General features: G+C 43.9%; 1 protein-coding gene across 1 annotated transcript; it reads left to right on the top strand.

The window, feature by feature from the left end:
* Positions 1-14,771: 14,771 nt before the first annotated feature.
* Positions 14,772-17,774, top strand: LOC133928930 (patellin-3-like). Its single transcript, XM_062375463.1, has 4 exons — positions 14,772-16,278; positions 16,674-16,798; positions 16,901-17,042; positions 17,139-17,774. The coding sequence occupies exons 1-4, from the start codon at positions 14,917-14,919 to the stop codon at positions 17,397-17,399; spliced, it is 1,890 nt and encodes a 629-aa protein (XP_062231447.1). The 5' UTR covers positions 14,772-14,916; the 3' UTR covers positions 17,400-17,774.
* Positions 17,775-18,829: the final 1,055 nt, after the last annotated feature.

The following is an 18,829-nucleotide window of genomic DNA, read 5'->3' as shown; positions in this document are numbered from 1 at the left end:
CGTTGGGGTTGATCTTCCCATCATACTTCTGAATTAGGCCCGCCTTGAACTTCTCGGGCCACCGCATCGACCTAAGCTCATGTATGAAAGTTTCATAGCCTCCATCTCGTCCTACAGATCTACGATCGTGATGACGGCGGTTGTCCTCGCGGCATTCCTCACGACGGTTGTCCACTGATTGTGGGGAATGCGATTCCTCAGGTCTCCCTAGTTCTTGCACCTATGTATAGGATAGTTACAGTTTGGCCCACAAAGTGGTGCTCAGGCTCGATGACCTGAGCTTTCTGCCTGGGATCCCTCGACTTGGGGATACTCGCGTCTGTTACTCCTCGAGCTTGCGCCTAGAGTTTCTAGTTCGCTCGAGTAGCTTGGATCTGGACCGCATCAAGTAGGGTCCTGACCTGGTAAACCATAGGGGTCAAAGGATTCGCTGGATCCAACTCCAGAAGAGATCTCAAAATCAGATGAGCTCCCTCGACATTTGCATCTAGAGTGTTGAAAACATCACTGCCTACACTTGACTGTGGTCAAGACGATGCTACTCTATGGTTGCTATTCTGAGGGAGCTCGTCCCTCGATGTTTGAGCTGTTAGCGGTGGAGGTGTGCCCACTGGAAGTCGTTGTTGAAGACCAGAAGGTACCTGACCTCCTACGGTCCGTCGATGGAGAGTTGTGTCAAGGACACGTAAGGCTCCACATGTCTCTAGTAGCATATCGTCAACAACGCTGGTACCATCAGAGGCGGCTACCATTGCTAGATCCTTGGGAATTTTTTGTGCCATACCATGGTGTTTGGATCTACCGCCATTGGGTTAGCAGGTGGATATCAGCTCCCCTGGCCATGAACATGAATCGATCTGTTCGGTTACTCTGGCTGGTGGTGAAGTTGTTTGTTACCACCCTCGTCGCTATTGGTGTCCATGCACTGAAGAACATTGGACTCCTTGGGATCCCACTCGAGATGAGCCACCTTGCGATATGTGTCCAATGGCTTGGACTCGATAATACCGGTGAGGGTCAATTCACCTTGATGGTCCCAGTGAAAGATCATAGTTCTAAATGTGATATCTGATCCAGCTAGGGGCAATTCGAGGGTGATCGTTGTTGACCCGAAGTGGTCACAGAAGCCGTTGTCGGAGAATCTGGTGCCGATGTGTACTCGAGATATAGTCGATCCTAAAGCAGAAGGCCCCTACCTGGCACGCCAACTATTGAGGATTTATTCTTGATAATATGTCCGAAAGATAACGGGGTTACCTTCATGAATTAGAGATCAAACATGAAGCGAGGCACACGTGACGTATATAGGTTCGGGTCTCCGGTTAGAGTAATACCCTATGTTATGTGTGGATGATTATATATATGTTTTCACTCGAGTACAGAAAATGTGGCTAACCTATTACAAGAAGTAGATCGGATCTAGTCTAACTTAGGGCTAAAGTCCTCGAGTTCCTTCTGTATCAAGGTCTTGATGCTTGCCTCGAGTAGCCAAAAAAAGAACCCTCCCGTGGGATCTAGGTCCCCGCCTTATATAAGGGTGATGTACTGCCTCCTATCCATCTGTAATCGATAAGGAGTCTTTCTTATCGTCCAAGTAGATAAATCTGTTATGGATACTAGTCTTCTCGAGTTGGGTAAGAAATTGAGGCCTTCATAATATACACATTCTAGATTCCGGGAGTATCAGATACCACAGATTAGGCTCCATAATATCTGGAGTTGTCAAGTGTCACACCCAGTTTTAACGGACAAATTCAAGTACGGCTTATATGTGTCCATGAAGTTTAACACACATAAGGACATCATAGGTGAATTAACAAAAGCAATACTTTAGCTTACAACCGTTTACTTCTTACAAAAAGACTTCACCTAAACAACTTTAATAACTAAATGACATCATCTAAACGATGGCAGAGAGACGAAAGCATCGGCGACCAAGCACTCCACAGGCACCGATCGGAAGACACACTCCGAGAACACCAGGTCATCGTCTTGGAAATCTTCAAAGTCTTCCACTGAGCAGCATATGTATTGTGGGATATAGCAAGGGTGAGCACATGGATTACTCAGCAAGTGTGGAAAAATAACGATATGTAGGCTTTCAACAAAAATAGTCTAACACATGGTATATTTGTGTAAATACGAGTAAATAAAAGATATTTTGAACTAAAAAAGCATTAAACAGTTATTAAGTGAATGTAACCCATACAGTCCAACACCCAGCATACAAGGCTCCCGACCTTGCATACCATAACCGTATAGTACTACTCTCTGTACTATAACCAAAACCACAACCAAACCTATAACCATAACTCACTAATCATGTAAGGATCCAAGTCTCTCATAACCGTGGGCACGACTGTTATAACCATTTTTATACTCTGCAGAGGTTATCCAGCTTTTCCCACGAGTCAGTGAATTCCATGTTACCGTGTTTGCAAGACACTTAACACACGTCAGTGGTATGCCACTAAGAAATCACTGAATGATATTTTTCACTAACCAAAGCCTAATCCAGTATGCATCTGCCCACTAGGTTTCATCGCCAGGGTTTACGCGAGTCTAACTCCTACCCAAAAGCCCACTTTTGTTCTGACACAACACACATTGGATAGACTCTAACTAGTATATCACGTCTTACCCATATCAGCCTCGTGGTTGGTACGTTACTTCTTGGGTTGTCGCTCCACAAACTGGTCCTTACTTAGGTTGCTTGAGCAAACACTAAACAAACATCATAACCATGACAATCACCAAAACCACTTTGCGCAAGGCCAAAGGTTCCATGTTGCTAGACCATTAACAAGTTAGCCACCATTGTTGCATGTGTTCATTAGTCAAGTTTATGACACTTCCCAGTATCCCAAAAGCATGGCTAATCAATCTACCCATAAAATATGCCTAACCATAAACCATCTAGGTTCCAACGGATGATAAAGGGAAAGACTAGGGAAAACCCTAACATAGGTGACTACCCATCATATTAACAGATACTGCATGCAATTTGTAAAATAAAACATTTAAAAACATAGGCTCAAGATGATCAAAGACACTTGCCTTCTCCTTGCTACTGCTTAGTGTACTCTTGCTCCTGGTCTTGACGTTCCACAAATTGATCCGGAATGTTGTCAACTAATTGCACAATTATCGGCAAAGCACATAACAAAATACACTATATAGAAAGATAGAGCTAAGATAAACGAATCTAATGGCGCAAGAATCGCTTAAAACGGAGCTACGATGAAAAAGAAACACTAAAAACAAGATTAACGTTTATTTTATAAAATAAAAGGACTAATTTGTTATTAACCGAAAGTTTTAGGGACCTTTTTGTAAAAATAGATGGACCTATTTGTAATTATCAAAAAGTTTAGGGACTAAAGTGTAAAAAGACAGGGTCTCTTTTGTGAAAACAGAGAAGTTCAAGGGTCTATTTACAAAATTGCCAATTTTTAAGGATTATTTGGAAATATTTTTGTGTTGAAAAACATATTTAATTGCGTAGGGCTGACTGGGCTGGACACATCAACATATACGTGAGCTAGATGCTTATGTGGTGCTGAGGTGGCTTGGTGACGTGGCAAGCTGAGGTGTCAAAAGGGCTGACTATAGAGGGACACATGGCAGCTTACTATTGGGCGCTAAAGGGGTATCAGTGGATTTAATCATGGCTGCACGCTTGAGATTGGACGACGCATGGAGGATTGGGCAGCCGGGGAGAGATGGCACGGCAGTGCCGAGGGAGAAGATGGCGGCGCACGGCCGAAAAACACGCCGGACGGTGCTTTGGCTCGCCGGTGGTGACGATGAGCGGCGGATCTTGGAGAGGAGAACACAACGAACTCGTTTGAGGCTTACCACGAGCGGAGCAACAACGGAGAGTGGTCGGCGACGACGGCGATAGCGGAGGCGCTCGGATCCCCTCGGGACGGTGGCTTCGGTGGTCAAACGACGAAGACGAGGATTGGAGGAGCTTCGGTGGTGGCAGGTGGGTCTGCTAGTGGCTTCGGGCGGCGCTGGATGGCTCTAGAGCGGTGAGGCGGCGAGCTCGGTTGGCGGCGGCAATAATGGCGGTGGCGAGCTTCGGATCTCGGTGGATTGCCCAGGATTCGATGACTTCGGTTTGGGGAAAAACACGAGGGGAGACTGGGCTTTATATTGGCGGTACGAGAGGTCTCGGGGAGGACAAAGACTCCTTGGCTGTGTCGACTTCAACTCGGACTCGGTGGCGGTGCTGTCCAATTCGACTCGGAGACGATGACTGGCGGTGGTAGGTTTTGGTGGGGCGCAAGGCTAGATGGGCCGACGAGTGCGGCTGGGCTGGGTGGGGAGCGAGTAGAGGGGAGGGAGAAGGCCAGTGGGCTGGGCTGGCTGGGGTTTGGGCTGAAAGAGAAGGAAAGGAGGGAAGGCAGCCTAGGGAGGGTTTTAATCTTTTTTCCTTTTTCTTTTCTTTTTTAAATTCTTTTCTAAACCTTTTGAATTCAAATCAAAGCAAGCAGATTCAAATCAAAAGACACAAATGAAAACCAAATAAAACAAAGGAAACCCCGTCCGTATATGATACACTCCATATGCGTATATACCCCATAGTTAGATATTCGACATGAACCATCACTTACATTTAAATCCATCACCTTGGAGAATTTATTCACCCGGTGCCTAGTTCTTTAGATCTAAGTATTTCTTCTTCCAGTTGCAACTTTGTTTGAGGTATGAAACTTGGAATGGTTTTCTATGGAACCTAAGGTTCAGATCCATCCATTGGAGCTATGTTCTTTACGAAGATTTTTGGTGTGATTTATTCTTGGTTCTCTTGGTTTCTAACTTTCACATTTTGATTTGAGACATGTTGGGTGAAAGATTAAGATATGTCATCCAAGAATTTGGTGAGACTCCTATTCACCCCCCCCCCCTCTAGTCGCCTTCCTCAGTCCTACATGGAGTCTATAGATGCTAAGTTTTTTTAGAACATTTTCCCATGAAGGATATATATAACACTTCTAGTTAAATTTCTGAGATAATTCCTAACCTTATCACACCACTTGAGTATTCTGAGCAAACATATGAGCTAGTTCTTGAGGAGGATGACAGTGGGGCTCCTAGGAGAAGTAAGAGACAAAGGATAATAAAATCCTTGGTGATGATTTCACTGTGTACCTTGTGGATGACACTCCTAAGTCTATTTTAGAAGTATACACATCTTCAGATGCAAACTACTGGAAGGAGGCAATTCGTAGCAAGATGGATTCCATTCATTACAAGTGGGTATAAAAAAGAAGCATATGTCTGATGGTACTATTGAAAAGTATAAGGCTTAGCTTGTGGCCAAATGTTATACCTAAAAAGAAGGCTAATCTTTCTTTGATACCTGTTCAAATGTCGCTAGACTGATCACGATAAGGGTTCTATTTTCCTTGGTTGCCTCACATAGTATTCTCGTTCATCAGATAGACCTTAATATGGTTTTCCTTAATGGAGAGTTGGATAAGAAAATTTATATGGATCAGACTGATAAGTTTGTGGTAGAAGATCAGGAGGACAAGGTATATAAGCTATTGGAATCTTTGTAGTTAATGAAGCTGATAGATATGTGTATTATCGCTATGGTGGGGGTGAGGTAGTTATTTTGTGCCTGTATGTTGATAACATGCTAATTTTTTGAGCAAATCTTGATGTGATTAATGAGGTTAAGTCATATTTTTCTTAAAATTTTGGTATAAAAGATCTGAGAAAAGCTGATGTGATCTTAAAAATCAAGTTGATCAGAGGTGAGAATGGGATTACACTTTTGCAATCCTATTATGTGGACAAAATATTGAGCTTCTTTGGCTACATTAATAGCAAGATCGCTCCAACACCTTATGATCCTAGTTTAATACTTTGAAAGAATAAAAGGATTGCTAGGGATCAACTAAAATACTCCCAGATAATTGGATCACTAATGTACCTAGCTAGCGCTAGAAGTCCTGATATCTCATTTGATGTGAGCAAATTGAGTTGGTTTACTTCTAAACTGGGTGATGATCATCAGCGTGCACTTAAGCAAGTCATGCGCTACCTATGAATTATAGACTTCACTATACTGGGTACCCATTGGTATTGGATGATTATAGTGATTGAAACTTGATATATGATGTTGATGAGATCAAGACCACAAGTGGATATGTATTCACTCTTGGCGGTGATGTTGTCTCATGAAGGTCTTGCAAACAAACTATATTGATGAGGTCAACTATGAAAGCATAACACAGTATTAGACACAACTACTGTTGAGATAGAATGACTGCATGAGCTCTTGATGTATTTGCCAGTGGTTGAAAAACCGATACCGGCTATCCTTATGAACTATGATAATCAAACGATTATGGTCAAAATGAATAGTTCTAAGGACAATATGAAATCCTCAAGACATGTAAAGAGACGATTGAAATCTACGAGAAAACTGAGAAACTCTGGAGTGATAGCTTTGGATTATATCCAAAATTGCTAAAAACTTGACATATCAATTTACAAAGGGACTATCACGGAATGTGATTGATAATACATCGAAGGAGATGGGTATGAGACTCATGTGAGTTATATTATAGTGGTAATCCAACCTATATGATCGGAGATCCAGTGAATTAGAAACTGGGAAGAACAAACTATTAGTTAACTGAAGGAGAGTACCACACAACCCACTCGAGTGAAGATGCAATAGTCTCGAAATTTGTAAGGCAGGTTGGCTATTGCCTTGTTGTGTTCTGTTGGCTTTAATTAGCAAAAATGCTATCCCACAGGGCATTTTTGAAAGAATACACCTATATGAACCTGATTGTTGGTCGCAGTCTATGAGACTTGGGTGATCTCTAATAAACTCATGAATATACCAAGGAGTAGGATTTATATGCTTCACCCGAGAGGTAGCCTACTAGTAGTCAAGTATCAATTATGACTTTAAGTAAAATTTGTTTGCACAAAACTTGTAATTCAAGGTATAGTCCATTGTTCAATTTATGAATAAGTGTAGCTTAATGCTCTAGGTGGATGTTCAACCCTAACAGGTCTCCATCAAAACATTGGTATCAAATAGCATTGAGAAAAAACAAATCATCGTGCGACTTTGAGATCTGGTGAGGGTTGTCATAATATATGTGTTTGTCCCATTATATTTGAGTAATTCCAAATAAATCTCAAAAGCCAACTAAGTGGAGGTGGGGGTGTATCTTTTAGTCCAAGCATTAGTGGAGGTGGAGGGAGACCAACTTATCAGGAATTATCTCATCTATCCACTTAGCATGTATGGATGAGAGGACTATGAGAAGATACGTGCGCTCGCTCGCTTCGTCTCCCCAGGTCAGGGCGCTGGCGAAGGGTGTGGGCGCACGACACCTACATGAGTGGTCCATTGAAATAGGGTCCAGTAGCTTGCGCAAGTGCGTCCTCCTTTTACAGTTTTATTCTTTTTGTTGCATGGGAAAACACACACACACACACACACACACACACACACACACACACACACACACACACACACACACACACACACACACACACACACACATATATATATATATATATATATATAAATCGTGTCAGTTAAGGATCCGATCATATCACGTAACTGAGTCCGATCGTGACACGTCTCAACCGCACAATTCTCTTTATATATATCGGTCAGCTGCCGCCACAAAGCATTTACACAATTAGGGTTTTGCCCCTCTCTCCCTCTCTACTACACTACCTCACGTAGTCTGCTCCATCCCGCTACGTCGGCATGCACCGACGAATGAGAGAGCAGGTCTCTAAAACCCGTCCTCTTGGGATCCTGCATCGGGAGAGGATGAATAAGATTTTTAGCAAGTGCTCATCGCGACTGCTCACCATCTGCTTCCTCTACGTCATCTTTGTTATCATCTACCGCATCACCATTACGGGAGTCTTTGCATCTCACATTGTCATCATGTACGTTCATTGTGATTATCATGTTTAGCCTACCTATTTTCCTACTACTTTTGTCCTAAAATATATTAGAGAGATATGTCTAGGATAGACTCTTGCAGTATGATAATGATAGTCGATCTATTTCTGTTCATGTTATATTTAGAAATTAAATTAAATCAGAAAGTGCGCATTTTCCCAACACTTTTGTGCACACCAAGTTTCAGTCTTTTCTCCTTTGTTTCTTCCTTTTCCCCTATTTTCGGTGTAATAGTTGCATGCATTATGCTGTGTACAAAGGCTGGAACACTATTTAACCTTTGTCGGTGTATCGAGTAAAGGGGTACCCCGGCTAACAGGCCCCACGAAGGGTGTAAACAGCCAGGAGAACATGCCTCCTAAAAAGCTAATCGGTCGTGGGGTTACCACAACCAGTACAAAGCCTCCAGCGACCAATCTCGCTACGCCTTCACACAAACCTGTGACTAGCCCCCTGGTCGCGGGACCAGATTGGACGCAACCCATCCAAAGTGCCTTTATCGGGCACCCGCTCGAACGCTTCTCTTCACCAGGCACTGGCTCCAGTCGTGGGCTGTGTAGGGGGGCGTTGTTCCGTTCCGTAGCATTAAAGGCTACGGAGTGAGACTCTACAGACCAGCGGAGCGCCGCACGATAAATGGGACGTTGTCAGCCACCTGGCAGGGCAAGTGGACGGAGACGGCGCAGAGGCAAGTGGACAGGGACGGCGCGGAGAGGCAAGTGGATGGGGACGGTGCAGAAGGGCATCGTTCCGTCCCGTTGCATTAAATGCAGCAAGATAAGGCTCTACGGGCTAAGCAAAATGGCGCGCGACAGTACGATATACAATGCCGTCAGAGCAAGTCGGCATGCCTAGTCCTCCGTAATGATGATTTGAGTTTGATATTAGAAATGAGCATCGGCCATCTGTGTAGGGCTCGCATGTAAGTTCTCCCACTCCCTACTATATAAAGGGATGAGGACCCCATTTGTAACTAAGAGAGATCAATTTTGGCAAACTGCTAGAATACCGTTTGTAATCAAGTGAGATCTACGATAACACAAACACAGGACGTATGGTTGTTATCCTCCGGGAGATCCGAACCTGTATAACCCCTGGTGTCTCCAAATTCATCATCTACACTCGAACACGTCTAGTACCTGAAACACCGTTCACGCACCCACTGTCCAGCATACCCCGAAATTACTGTCAGGGATTTACCCTCGACAACTTTGAATTAAAATTTTCTTCAGTTAAAAAATTCTGTAGGCAAGAGCTTTCATTCATTTAACAGAGGGGAGGTTTCCAAGTTTTCACTGACACCTGTTATTTGCCGTCGATTAAGGCTAAGAGCTGATGGAATCTTGCTTGTATTCTTTGTATGAACGCAAAATTTAGTACGACTTGCGGCTGCGGATCCAACGTCTAGTTAGTGCCACTTAGAACAGCTTATCATTGGATTCTCAGTAACAGAATTGTTTTCTTCTCTTCCCAAGCGAAGAGGTTGCGTAGGCCAGATCCACAATTTGCTGCGACATGGAACAATGCAGAGGCAACAAAGCGCATCTTCTGCTCAGCATTTCAAACCCTCTGGTACTGAAGCATGCATGTCCGGTCCTTGTCCGTGGTTTGGGTTCATTGGATACCAGAGAGGCGGAGATGCATATAAAACCCAAGATTCTTGCTCGATGACATGTACCAGTTGGTAAATAGGGCTGATAATTCAATTATTTGTCTAGTAATATAAAATAGTCGATGTCAGAGAGACACTGATCGAATTCTGTGCTAACAAAAAAGAGGAATTTGTTTTAGTATTTAAGGATAGGAGCTATTTAGATCTGAAGGCTAAACTGAGCATCCAATCAATATGTAAGAGAATGAATGTAACATTGTTGTTGTTATTGACCTGGTTCTTTCTAAGCCCTACTATGCACCTATCAAGTCAACTAAAAGCCCTAAGCTGATGGGAAAGACATCAAAGTCACTTATACTTCAAAACTAGACTTCAATATTAGATGTAAATTTCGGCCGATTAACTGAGAATAGTTTTTCCTTGTCCTACCACTGGTCGCAGGCCCAAATATGCATACAAATTTTCTGCTTCCAGTGTGGATTCACATGTCTCCTGTACCATTTAACACTTCACTATATGCACGATTGAAGAGAATGCATCAACCGAAATGTTGTCAGATCATCTCCAAGGGATTCCCGTCAGGGACTAAAATCTCTTCGTGAAGGAATTTTCGTTTATTTCAGCGCTCCAACGGTTTCTCTTTACGGTTCCAGTCTCGAAGAGATTCACAATGTCATTTCCTTCAGGACGAGATTCTCTCTCATTTCTCTTCACAAATCCCTTCAAAGGGAAGCTATTAAAAATAAGAAAATAAAGGAATGAGAACAGGGAGAGGAATCGAAAAGAAAACAAAATGAAGGAAATATGGTTGGAGATGGTTTTAACCTAACCTTAAATCCATAACCAAACATATTTGAATTTCAGTTCTGAATCAATAACCCTATCCTCAAGTCCTCAATTTCAAACCTTACAAACCACTCAAGTCCGGCCGAAACACATTTAGAATTGATCACTTCTAAACCACTTCGAAACTACCTCAAAAACCTCAGCTTGCAGGATACTACTCGCTTCATGGCCATCTCATCGGGGCCTGTTATATGTAGCTTATGGGGACAGTTAGCCTTACATCTCCCCCACCCCTCGCTCAACCCATTGTCACCGCCTCCCTGTTACCTACCTGATGCCGACAGTCACCACCCCCATCACTCCTTCTTCCTCATCTTTGGTGAGCTCTTCCCACCCCTGCCTTCCTCCTATCTCTGGTGGCTTTCACCACCATCCGTCGCCTCGCTAACCCAGCGTTGTCAGGTAATTGATTTGACACCCCAACCACCTTCGTTGACTCTCCACCTCACCACTCCGCCAACCTCCTACTGTCATCAGGCTAGCCTATCGTAGGAGGGCCTCCCTCTAAGCCCGGCAACCACCCAATCCTCGACCCTGACAACCTCGAACCGTATCCCTAATCCTAACCCCAGTCGTTGGCGAGCATGCGGAGGGTGTCGACGTGAGATTAAAGAAGTGTCTGCAAGCAAAACCCACCTGGTAGTGAGGATGCGAGGGGTGTGCGACCTCTAGCTAACGAGCCCCTATGCGATGCATAGCATTCCCGAATCATCTCCCCTTGCACCAGCATCTACTGGGTTGTTACCACCACAGTTATATACCCTAGTTGCTACTCATGTCTGCTTGAATAGATAGGACGATAAAAAGAGTTCTAGTTGGAGCTTAAACATTGGGATGCCATGCTTGATAAAAGGGAATGGTCCAGGAGATATTGGAGCTATCCAAGTGTTACACCACGAATAAACTTAGGGTTTCTTTGAGACGTAGGATTCTAAAAATATAGGAATAGGAAAAAACGTTGGATTGGAATACCCTAGCATATCGAATCCTAGAGAATGAAAAACACAAGAAAACTGCAGGAATGACACTTTGGATAGAGCGTAGAAAAACCACTGGAATCAAATGAGAGAGATAGACATATAGAAGTTTTCCATAAAGTTAGACCTCATGTTACAATTCCTCTAACATTCCTATGAAAGAAGCCATTCCGTAGGATTTTTATAGGAATTTGACAAGTCCATTCCTTTGTTCTAAAGAACCATTATAGAAAAAATTCCTAAGAATTAAAATCCTCTAAAAATCCTATGAAAATCCTACTATCCAAAGAGGGATTCACTTAACTTGTATTGCTTCGATGCATGCATTAATATAGTCATCAGAGATAATAATTAGTGCTATTTGGCCTTTTTTTTTCCAGAATATTGACAGTAACAAGGGCATTTGTTCGATTGGTACGACATAAATGCAGCAAAGAAAAAAGCATTTGGATGTTACATTTTCCTCATGATTTTGTAGTCAAAATTAATAAAAAATGCGCACAAATGTCATCAAGACTAAAACTATTCTACAATGGTAATGTAGAACTTTTAGTAGCCAACTTAATGCAACATTACAAAATAGACAAATGTGGCCTTTTAAGTTCAACAAGAGAAGTCATATACTTCAGATCGAATTGGAAGCAAACAAAAATTCACTTCTTTTCTTGCTAAGGCCTCGTTAGAATCACGAGATTTTTTCTACTTCCTTACACGAATTAAGCAGGATTTTCAGCATAATTCCCGTAGGAGTTGTGCAGTCCAAACATAACCTAATCATGGTGGCCAATGACAATAAGATAAAATCTTCGGTGTCTAAGAGCCTGTTTGGTAGGGTTTTCTCTGATTTAAATTTTTTTAGGAATGATTCTCTGGAGTAAGTGATTCTGTGGTTAAAATTGATTCTTTAAAATAAAATATATGAATAAAGTGATTCTATGCGGGAAGTGAATCAGGGGAAGTTGTTTTTTTAGCTCCTCAATTTCTAGTTCATTTTAGATAATCACTCCTACAAATTTTACTTAAGAAATTAAAAACTGAAATCTACTAGCTGGAAAGCTGTTTAGAAACTCTAGTACATATGTTCTAAGGTTAGCTCAGAAAAGAAAAAAAATGCCCGAATAAGAGAGATAATACGGAGTATCAATTTTTTATTCATGATGGAACCGCTGTTTTCGGCGCCGACCAAGGTGCGGCGGTTCTTTGGATTCTGCAATCGGTCAAAGCGAGCCTTGAGAAATGAGAGGGCGGATCAGTGATCGGACATGATATTTGGCAGTGAGGACTGACTGACGGAATGGCCCCCTTTTCTCATTATTTTATCAAAATTTCTTTTGTTATTCTACTACGGTACTGTTCTCCTTCGGAACGTTGTTTTCACCTGTCAATCAGAACAGCTTTGTCAGCCATCACCCTGGTGGCCTACATCACCCTCCCTGCTAGATGAGTATTGCCTCCTACCCCGCTTTTATTTTTTAAATAAAATATTGTAAATATAAATCTTCATTTTAAAATTGCAGATCTAAGCTCCTATCATCACTTAATAAGCGATAAGCTCATATTCCTTAAAATTCAAAACACTACCAAAATAATCAAATATTTTGAAAAAATATGATGTAGAGAATGTTATTATCATCTATCTGTTAAAAAAATTAGATAAAAATGTAACTTGAACAAGAAAAAAGGATAAATTTTAGGGATATGAGTTTTTCAAAACGTATTATAAGAGTTTAAATCTGTAATTTTTCAGAACGGATGTATATATTTGTAATTTTTTATTTTAAAAAATATTTAAAAAGTTTCTTAAAATTACGCACAAACTAAACAGTACTAGTAAACATCAATCAAACTTCAGTAAAATGTATATCCGAACAAACTACGGTGAAATGGGGATGCAAGTGTGAAGTGTCCATAAAGAGAGAACTGCGTATAATCAAAGTTCAGTTTAGTAAAGAATGAATAGGCCGAAAAGGACAGAAAATGAAACCACAACTTCCTCTGTCCTACAGTCAAGACATGGAGGGGGAAAGGAACTGCAGAAGCTCAATTTTTCTTAGAGTACTGAAGAAATGCATTTCGTTTTCACGCATAAATCTTTCCCTCCACTGAAGGCAAACTAATCTATGCATCAATTGATGCTCGTTTAAGGAAAGGAAAATGATGAACCGATGTGTCAAAGGTTCATTCCGGTTGGTTTAAGAGAGATGCTGATGATAGACAAACCAGTGAACCTGCTGCATGCCTTCTAGAATGCAGAAATTTCGTCCTGATCACTCTGTTGAGTGGATAGAGATGAGTGGAGGTTGATGACAATACGACAGTGATCTATATGGATTGAAAAGAGATGACAATTTGACCGTGCTTGGCTGCCATCATGGACCTTGTGGATGTGACCCAGTAGAACTGTTGATTTAGCAAATAAAACACGGACAGATGGCAGAAATTTAGGTGGAAGCAAGGATTTCAAACTTTTAAAGTTACACTATAATTCGGTCCAAAATATACTTTTCTCTGGTTCAAGTTCCCCTTTTAGATTATAACGTTTAAAACATGGACAAACGTACCTCGCAGTTGTACAACTCATTTACAATTGTGTTTTTCGAACTTCGATTTATAAGAGGATGATTTGAGGCGTTCGAGTCACAAGGAACTCGTTGTACATACAACAGTCGACTGTTGGGAGAGCGCTACACCTATCGGTAGTGTCATGCTAAGACCAACGCTAGCGGATCATCGAGCGCTACAGTGCATTTCCTGATCAGACTTAGATCTATTTGTTCTTTAGGTTTCTAGTTTTAGCTTCTCTGTGTTTTTGATTTTTTTAAAAGCTACTTTTAGATTTTATTATTAAAATTTACAATAATTTTTTAACTTCTCAGCATACTACTTCTAAAAATTTTACTCGCAGCTAACTTCTCAGTTTCTAATTTATTCATAAAAACAGGCTTATAACTTCTTAAAAATCACTTTTTAGTAAGTCCACTCATTTAAACTTATGACTGTTGAGTTTATGATAGAAACAGAAGTCAGAAGTAATTGAAACAAACATTGCTCCAGCAGGTGTGATATTTTCTTCTACAGGAACGCGAGACTTCGATTGTAAGGATATAGCAGCGACAAGCTTAAGAAAAGGGAATCTCTTAACTATTTACAAGGATGCTGGTAAATTTAAAGAAAAGAGAAATAAAAAGGTAGAAATAGGAAAGCGGTTAGAGATGGAATAAAAAATAACGTAATAGTGTTAAGAGATATTATATTAATATTAGAGAAGATAAATTTTTAATTAGAGATAGCTTAATCCATGCACGACGTGGGCCCCAACTCCTGTCGTATTAGGCGCCTCGTGCTGCCTAGCTCAGCAAACATAACAGCAATCAAAGCTCCGCCTCTGCTTCGCCACCTCCCTCCCCCCTCTCTCTCTACAAATCTCTTCCACCTCTCTCGCCACGTCCATCTCGCGCTCCAAATTTCCCCGAGCTCCACCCCGCTTTGTTGCCTTTTCCACACGCGCCGTTCGATTCTGCATGGCCGAGGAGACGAAGCAAGAAACAGCCGCCGCCGCGGCCGAGGTGGCCGTGACGGAGTCGGAGAAGAAGGCGGAGGACCCCGCTCCGGTGGAGGAGAAGAAGGTGGACAAGCCCGAGCCGGCGGAGGAGAAGGCCGTGGAGGCGGAGAAGAAGGCCGACGACGATTCGGAGGAGGAGAAGAAGGCGGAGGAGGCGGTCGCGGCGGACGAGGCGCCCGTGATCGACGGGACCGGGTCGTTCAAGGAGGAGAGTAACCTGGTGTCCGAGCTCCCCGACCCGGAGCGCACGGCGCTCGCGCAGCTCAAGGAGCTCGTCGCCGCCGCGCTCGCCAACGGGGAATTCGACCTGCCCCCGGCCCCGGCCCCGCGGGTTCAGCCCGCCGCCGCGGCGCCTTCGGCGGAGGAGACCAAGCCGGAGGAGCCGGTCAAGGAGGAGGCAAAGGACGAGGCGCCGGTCAAGGAGGAGGAGCCTAAGCCCGAGGTGATGGCCGCGGAAGAGCCCAAGACGGAGGCGCCCGCGCCTGAGGAGCCCAAGGTTGAGGCTTCCACGCCGGAGGAGCCCAAGGCTGAGGAGCCTGCCAAGGAGGAGCCCAAGTCTGAGGAGCCCGCCAAGGAGGAGCCCAAGGCTGAGGCGCCGGCGGAGGCAGCGGCCGAGGAGCCCAAGGCTGAGGCGGCGGCCGAGGAGCCCAAGCCATCTGAACGGGAGCCGGAAGAGAAGACCGTCGTGGTCGCCGAGGAGGACGGCACCAAGACGGTGGAAGCCATCGAGGAGACCGTTGTCCCCGCCGCGTCTGAGCCAGCCGCGGCCGTTGAGGCTGAGGCCGCGCCGGCGCCGGCGGCCGAACCGAAGGAGGAGCTGATCTGGGGGGTGCTGCTGGTGGGCGACGACGAGCGCACGGACACGGTGCTGCTCAAGTTCCTGCGCGCGCGGGAGTTCAAGGTGAAGGAGGCCATGTCAATGCTCAAGTCGGCGGTGCTGTGGCGCAAGCGCTTCGGCATCGACGAGCTCCTGGGCACCGACCTCGGCCTGCCGGAGATGGAGAACGTGGTGTTCTACCGCGGCGCCGACCGCGAGGGCCACCCCGTCTGCTACAACGTCTACGGCGAGTTCCAGGACAAGGAGCTGTACGAGAAGGTCTTCGGCGACGAGGAGAAGCGGGAGCGCTTCCTCAAGTGGCGCATCCAGCTCCTCGAGCGCGGCATCCGGGATCAGCTGGATTTCTCGCCCAGCGGCATCTGCTCCATGGTGCAGGTCACCGACCTCAAGAATTCGCCGCCCATGCTCGGCAAACACCGCACCGTCACCCGCCAGGCACTCGCGCTGCTCCAGGACAACTATCCCGAGTTCATCGCCAAGAAGGTATAGTTTCTTCTTCTTTTGCATTGATCGAATCATTTCCTAGTCCAAAATTGATATCTTCAGTTCAAAAATTGAACTTTTTTGCGTCTGTAGTTTTTGTGGTTGGTAAAAAATAGGATCTTTAATCCTCTATGCGGTCATGCTTCTTTTTACCTAGTACAAGTTCAGTAATCTAGCTAGATATGGTTGTGCAAGCAAGCTGGAATCATCACCCCCCCGCATTTCCTCTATCGCACCGATGCTTGCCAGTCTTGCGTAACTGCTATACATGCTCCTTGCCATACAATGGATATTATCCATGGATTGATACTTCTGTTGTGAGGCTTCAGATATGTCAGGTGTTGAATGATCTGAATTGGGTTAATTGCTTTGGTCGGGTCATCGATCAATTGCAGGTGTTTATCAATGTGCCATGGTGGTACCTTGCAGCAAACAAAATGATGAGCCCATTCCTCACTCAGCGCACCAAGAGCAAGATCATCTTTTGCAGCCCTGGCAAGTCCGCGGAGACCCTTTTCAGGTTTGCACACAAGGATTCTCGTATAGTAATCAATATTTGTTGTAATCATACATCCAGATTGTGCCTTCTTACATATCGCTTGGTGAATCTAATTTGATACAGATACATTGCTCCGGAGCAAGTTCCCGTCCAATTCGGTGGCCTCTACAAAGAGGATGACACTGAGTTCTCCACCTCTGATGCTGTCACCGAGCTCACTGTCAAACCATCCTCCAAAGAAACCATTGAGATTCCTGCCACTGAGGTTGCTCTTTGTTCCTGTTTCCTTTTTTTTTTTTTGTAAGTTCTACAATGTGATGAAACTAATTGTTATCGTGTATGAAATGTGTTATGTTTGTAGAACTCCACGGTTGTGTGGGAGCTCCGTGTGCTTGGATGGGAGGTGAGCTACGGTGCTGAATTCACCCCTGACGCAGAGGGTGGCTACACCATCATCGTGCAGAAGACAAGGAAAGTGCCCGCCAATGAAGAGCCGATCATGAAGGGTAGCTTCAAGGTTTGCGAGTCCGGCAAGGTTGTGCTCACCGTCAACAACCCAGCATCCAAGAAGAAGAAGCTACTGTACCGGTTCAAGGTGAAGAGCACCGCTGAATCTGCCTGAGGTTCCAGCTGCTTGACTCAACACATTCGATCATCAACTAGGTCCACAGGTCCATATCGCCACCATTTGAACGTGTTGCATGATAGAAGAGGACAATAAGGGTCTTTAGGGCTATTTTGTGTTTGGTTCTTTGATTTGTTGGCTTGCAGTTTTTTGGGGTCACATTTGTATGTGTTTTACTTAAAACCAAAGTGAGCTTGTTCTATGAGAATGAGATAGCTTGGAGAATGTGGGGAAGCATGAGATGGGGATGATCATGAGGTCAGGAGGGGGTACCGTTGAAGGAAGGAGTGAAAAATAGTTGTTGCTCTGTATATCTGTCTGTACATTTCATCCATGGATTCTCTTTCATCAACATGTTGATTTTAGAAAGCATCCCGTTTTGTCGTCACCAACACCATGTTACTCTCCATGTTTTTTCTGATTCCATTTTCTCGTTGTCCTTGGTGCTTTGCATTTGTGAACTATAATTACTCTCACATTTGAAGACAAGTTCAATTGAATACTTGCATTCCATGGGCGTCAGAATCTGTGCCATTGTAAACATCTCTTTGCAATCAGTTGCCAAGGCTGTGGAACACTATAACTGAAGCACTGTCAATCTTTAGTACTGATGGCGTTCCTAATTATGCAAAAGAACATTTTCCCCATCTCATTTGCATGACAATGATAATGGCAAGGCAAATGCTGCAGGCCAATCTAAAATCAAGCATCTTCCAAAGTGTTTATGCTGCTAATGATCGGCACAACCATGCTTAACTGGTGGGACACATTCAGAGGAGCTACCCCATGCTAGGCTGTGATTCCAATCACTTAGCAAAAAGCAAAGAACCAAAGGCCAAACAAAAGCAGAGCAAAAGCAAGCAAGCCGTAGATAGCTTGACAACCATAGCATAGTAAATAAGGCGAAGGAGAATGTTGTGCGCCTGTGCAAGAACTTTCCCTTCGACCACACCGATCAGGCCCATAAAAACCAAAAGGAGGCGGCGCCTCATCATGCGTGTCCGGCACTCCAGCTCCACCACGATGGCATGATCCCCCGCATGTACCTACAGGAATAATGGAGGCTGCCGATGAGAGGGGAGGGGACGAGCGTTTGCCACTGCGATCTTTCCGGGGGTTTTTAACCAAAAGGCTCAGTTTTTTTCAGTGATCAGGAAGAGAATCTCATGATTGATGCCATGGACAAGCGCCGCTGATTTCTTGGCTTGGGTGCTAAAGATTTATCATTTGCCTAGAGAAAGATTGGCATGTACGGAACGCGAGAAATTTTCTATTTCTACGAGAACGTGAAGTTTCAGAGTTCAAAAATAAAACATTTTTCTTTCTCAAAACAAACCAGCAGTAGAGCTGCCAATTATATTAATAAAAAGTAGATTCTAGTTCTAGAGCACCATAGAGACAACACAACAAACTACAGCCAAAACGAT

This window comes from Phragmites australis, chromosome 9, assembly GCF_958298935.1.
Source record: "Phragmites australis chromosome 9, lpPhrAust1.1, whole genome shotgun sequence".
In the NCBI taxonomy this organism is placed as follows: Eukaryota; Viridiplantae; Streptophyta; class Magnoliopsida; order Poales; family Poaceae; genus Phragmites; species Phragmites australis.
This window is presented reverse-complemented; position numbering and strand designations above follow the sequence as displayed.

Excerpts from the sequence above, each read along its gene's own strand:
- LOC133928930 (XM_062375463.1), top strand. The coding sequence starts at position 14,917 with ATGGCCGAGGAGACGAAGCAAGAAACAGCCGCCGCCGCGGCCGAGGTG. Across the intron at positions 16,279-16,673 it reads CCGAGTTCATCGCCAAGAAG|GTGTTTATCAATGTGCCATG; the intron begins GTATAGTTTCTT and ends GATCAATTGCAG. Across the intron at positions 17,043-17,138 it reads TTGAGATTCCTGCCACTGAG|AACTCCACGGTTGTGTGGGA; the intron begins GTTGCTCTTTGT and ends TTATGTTTGTAG.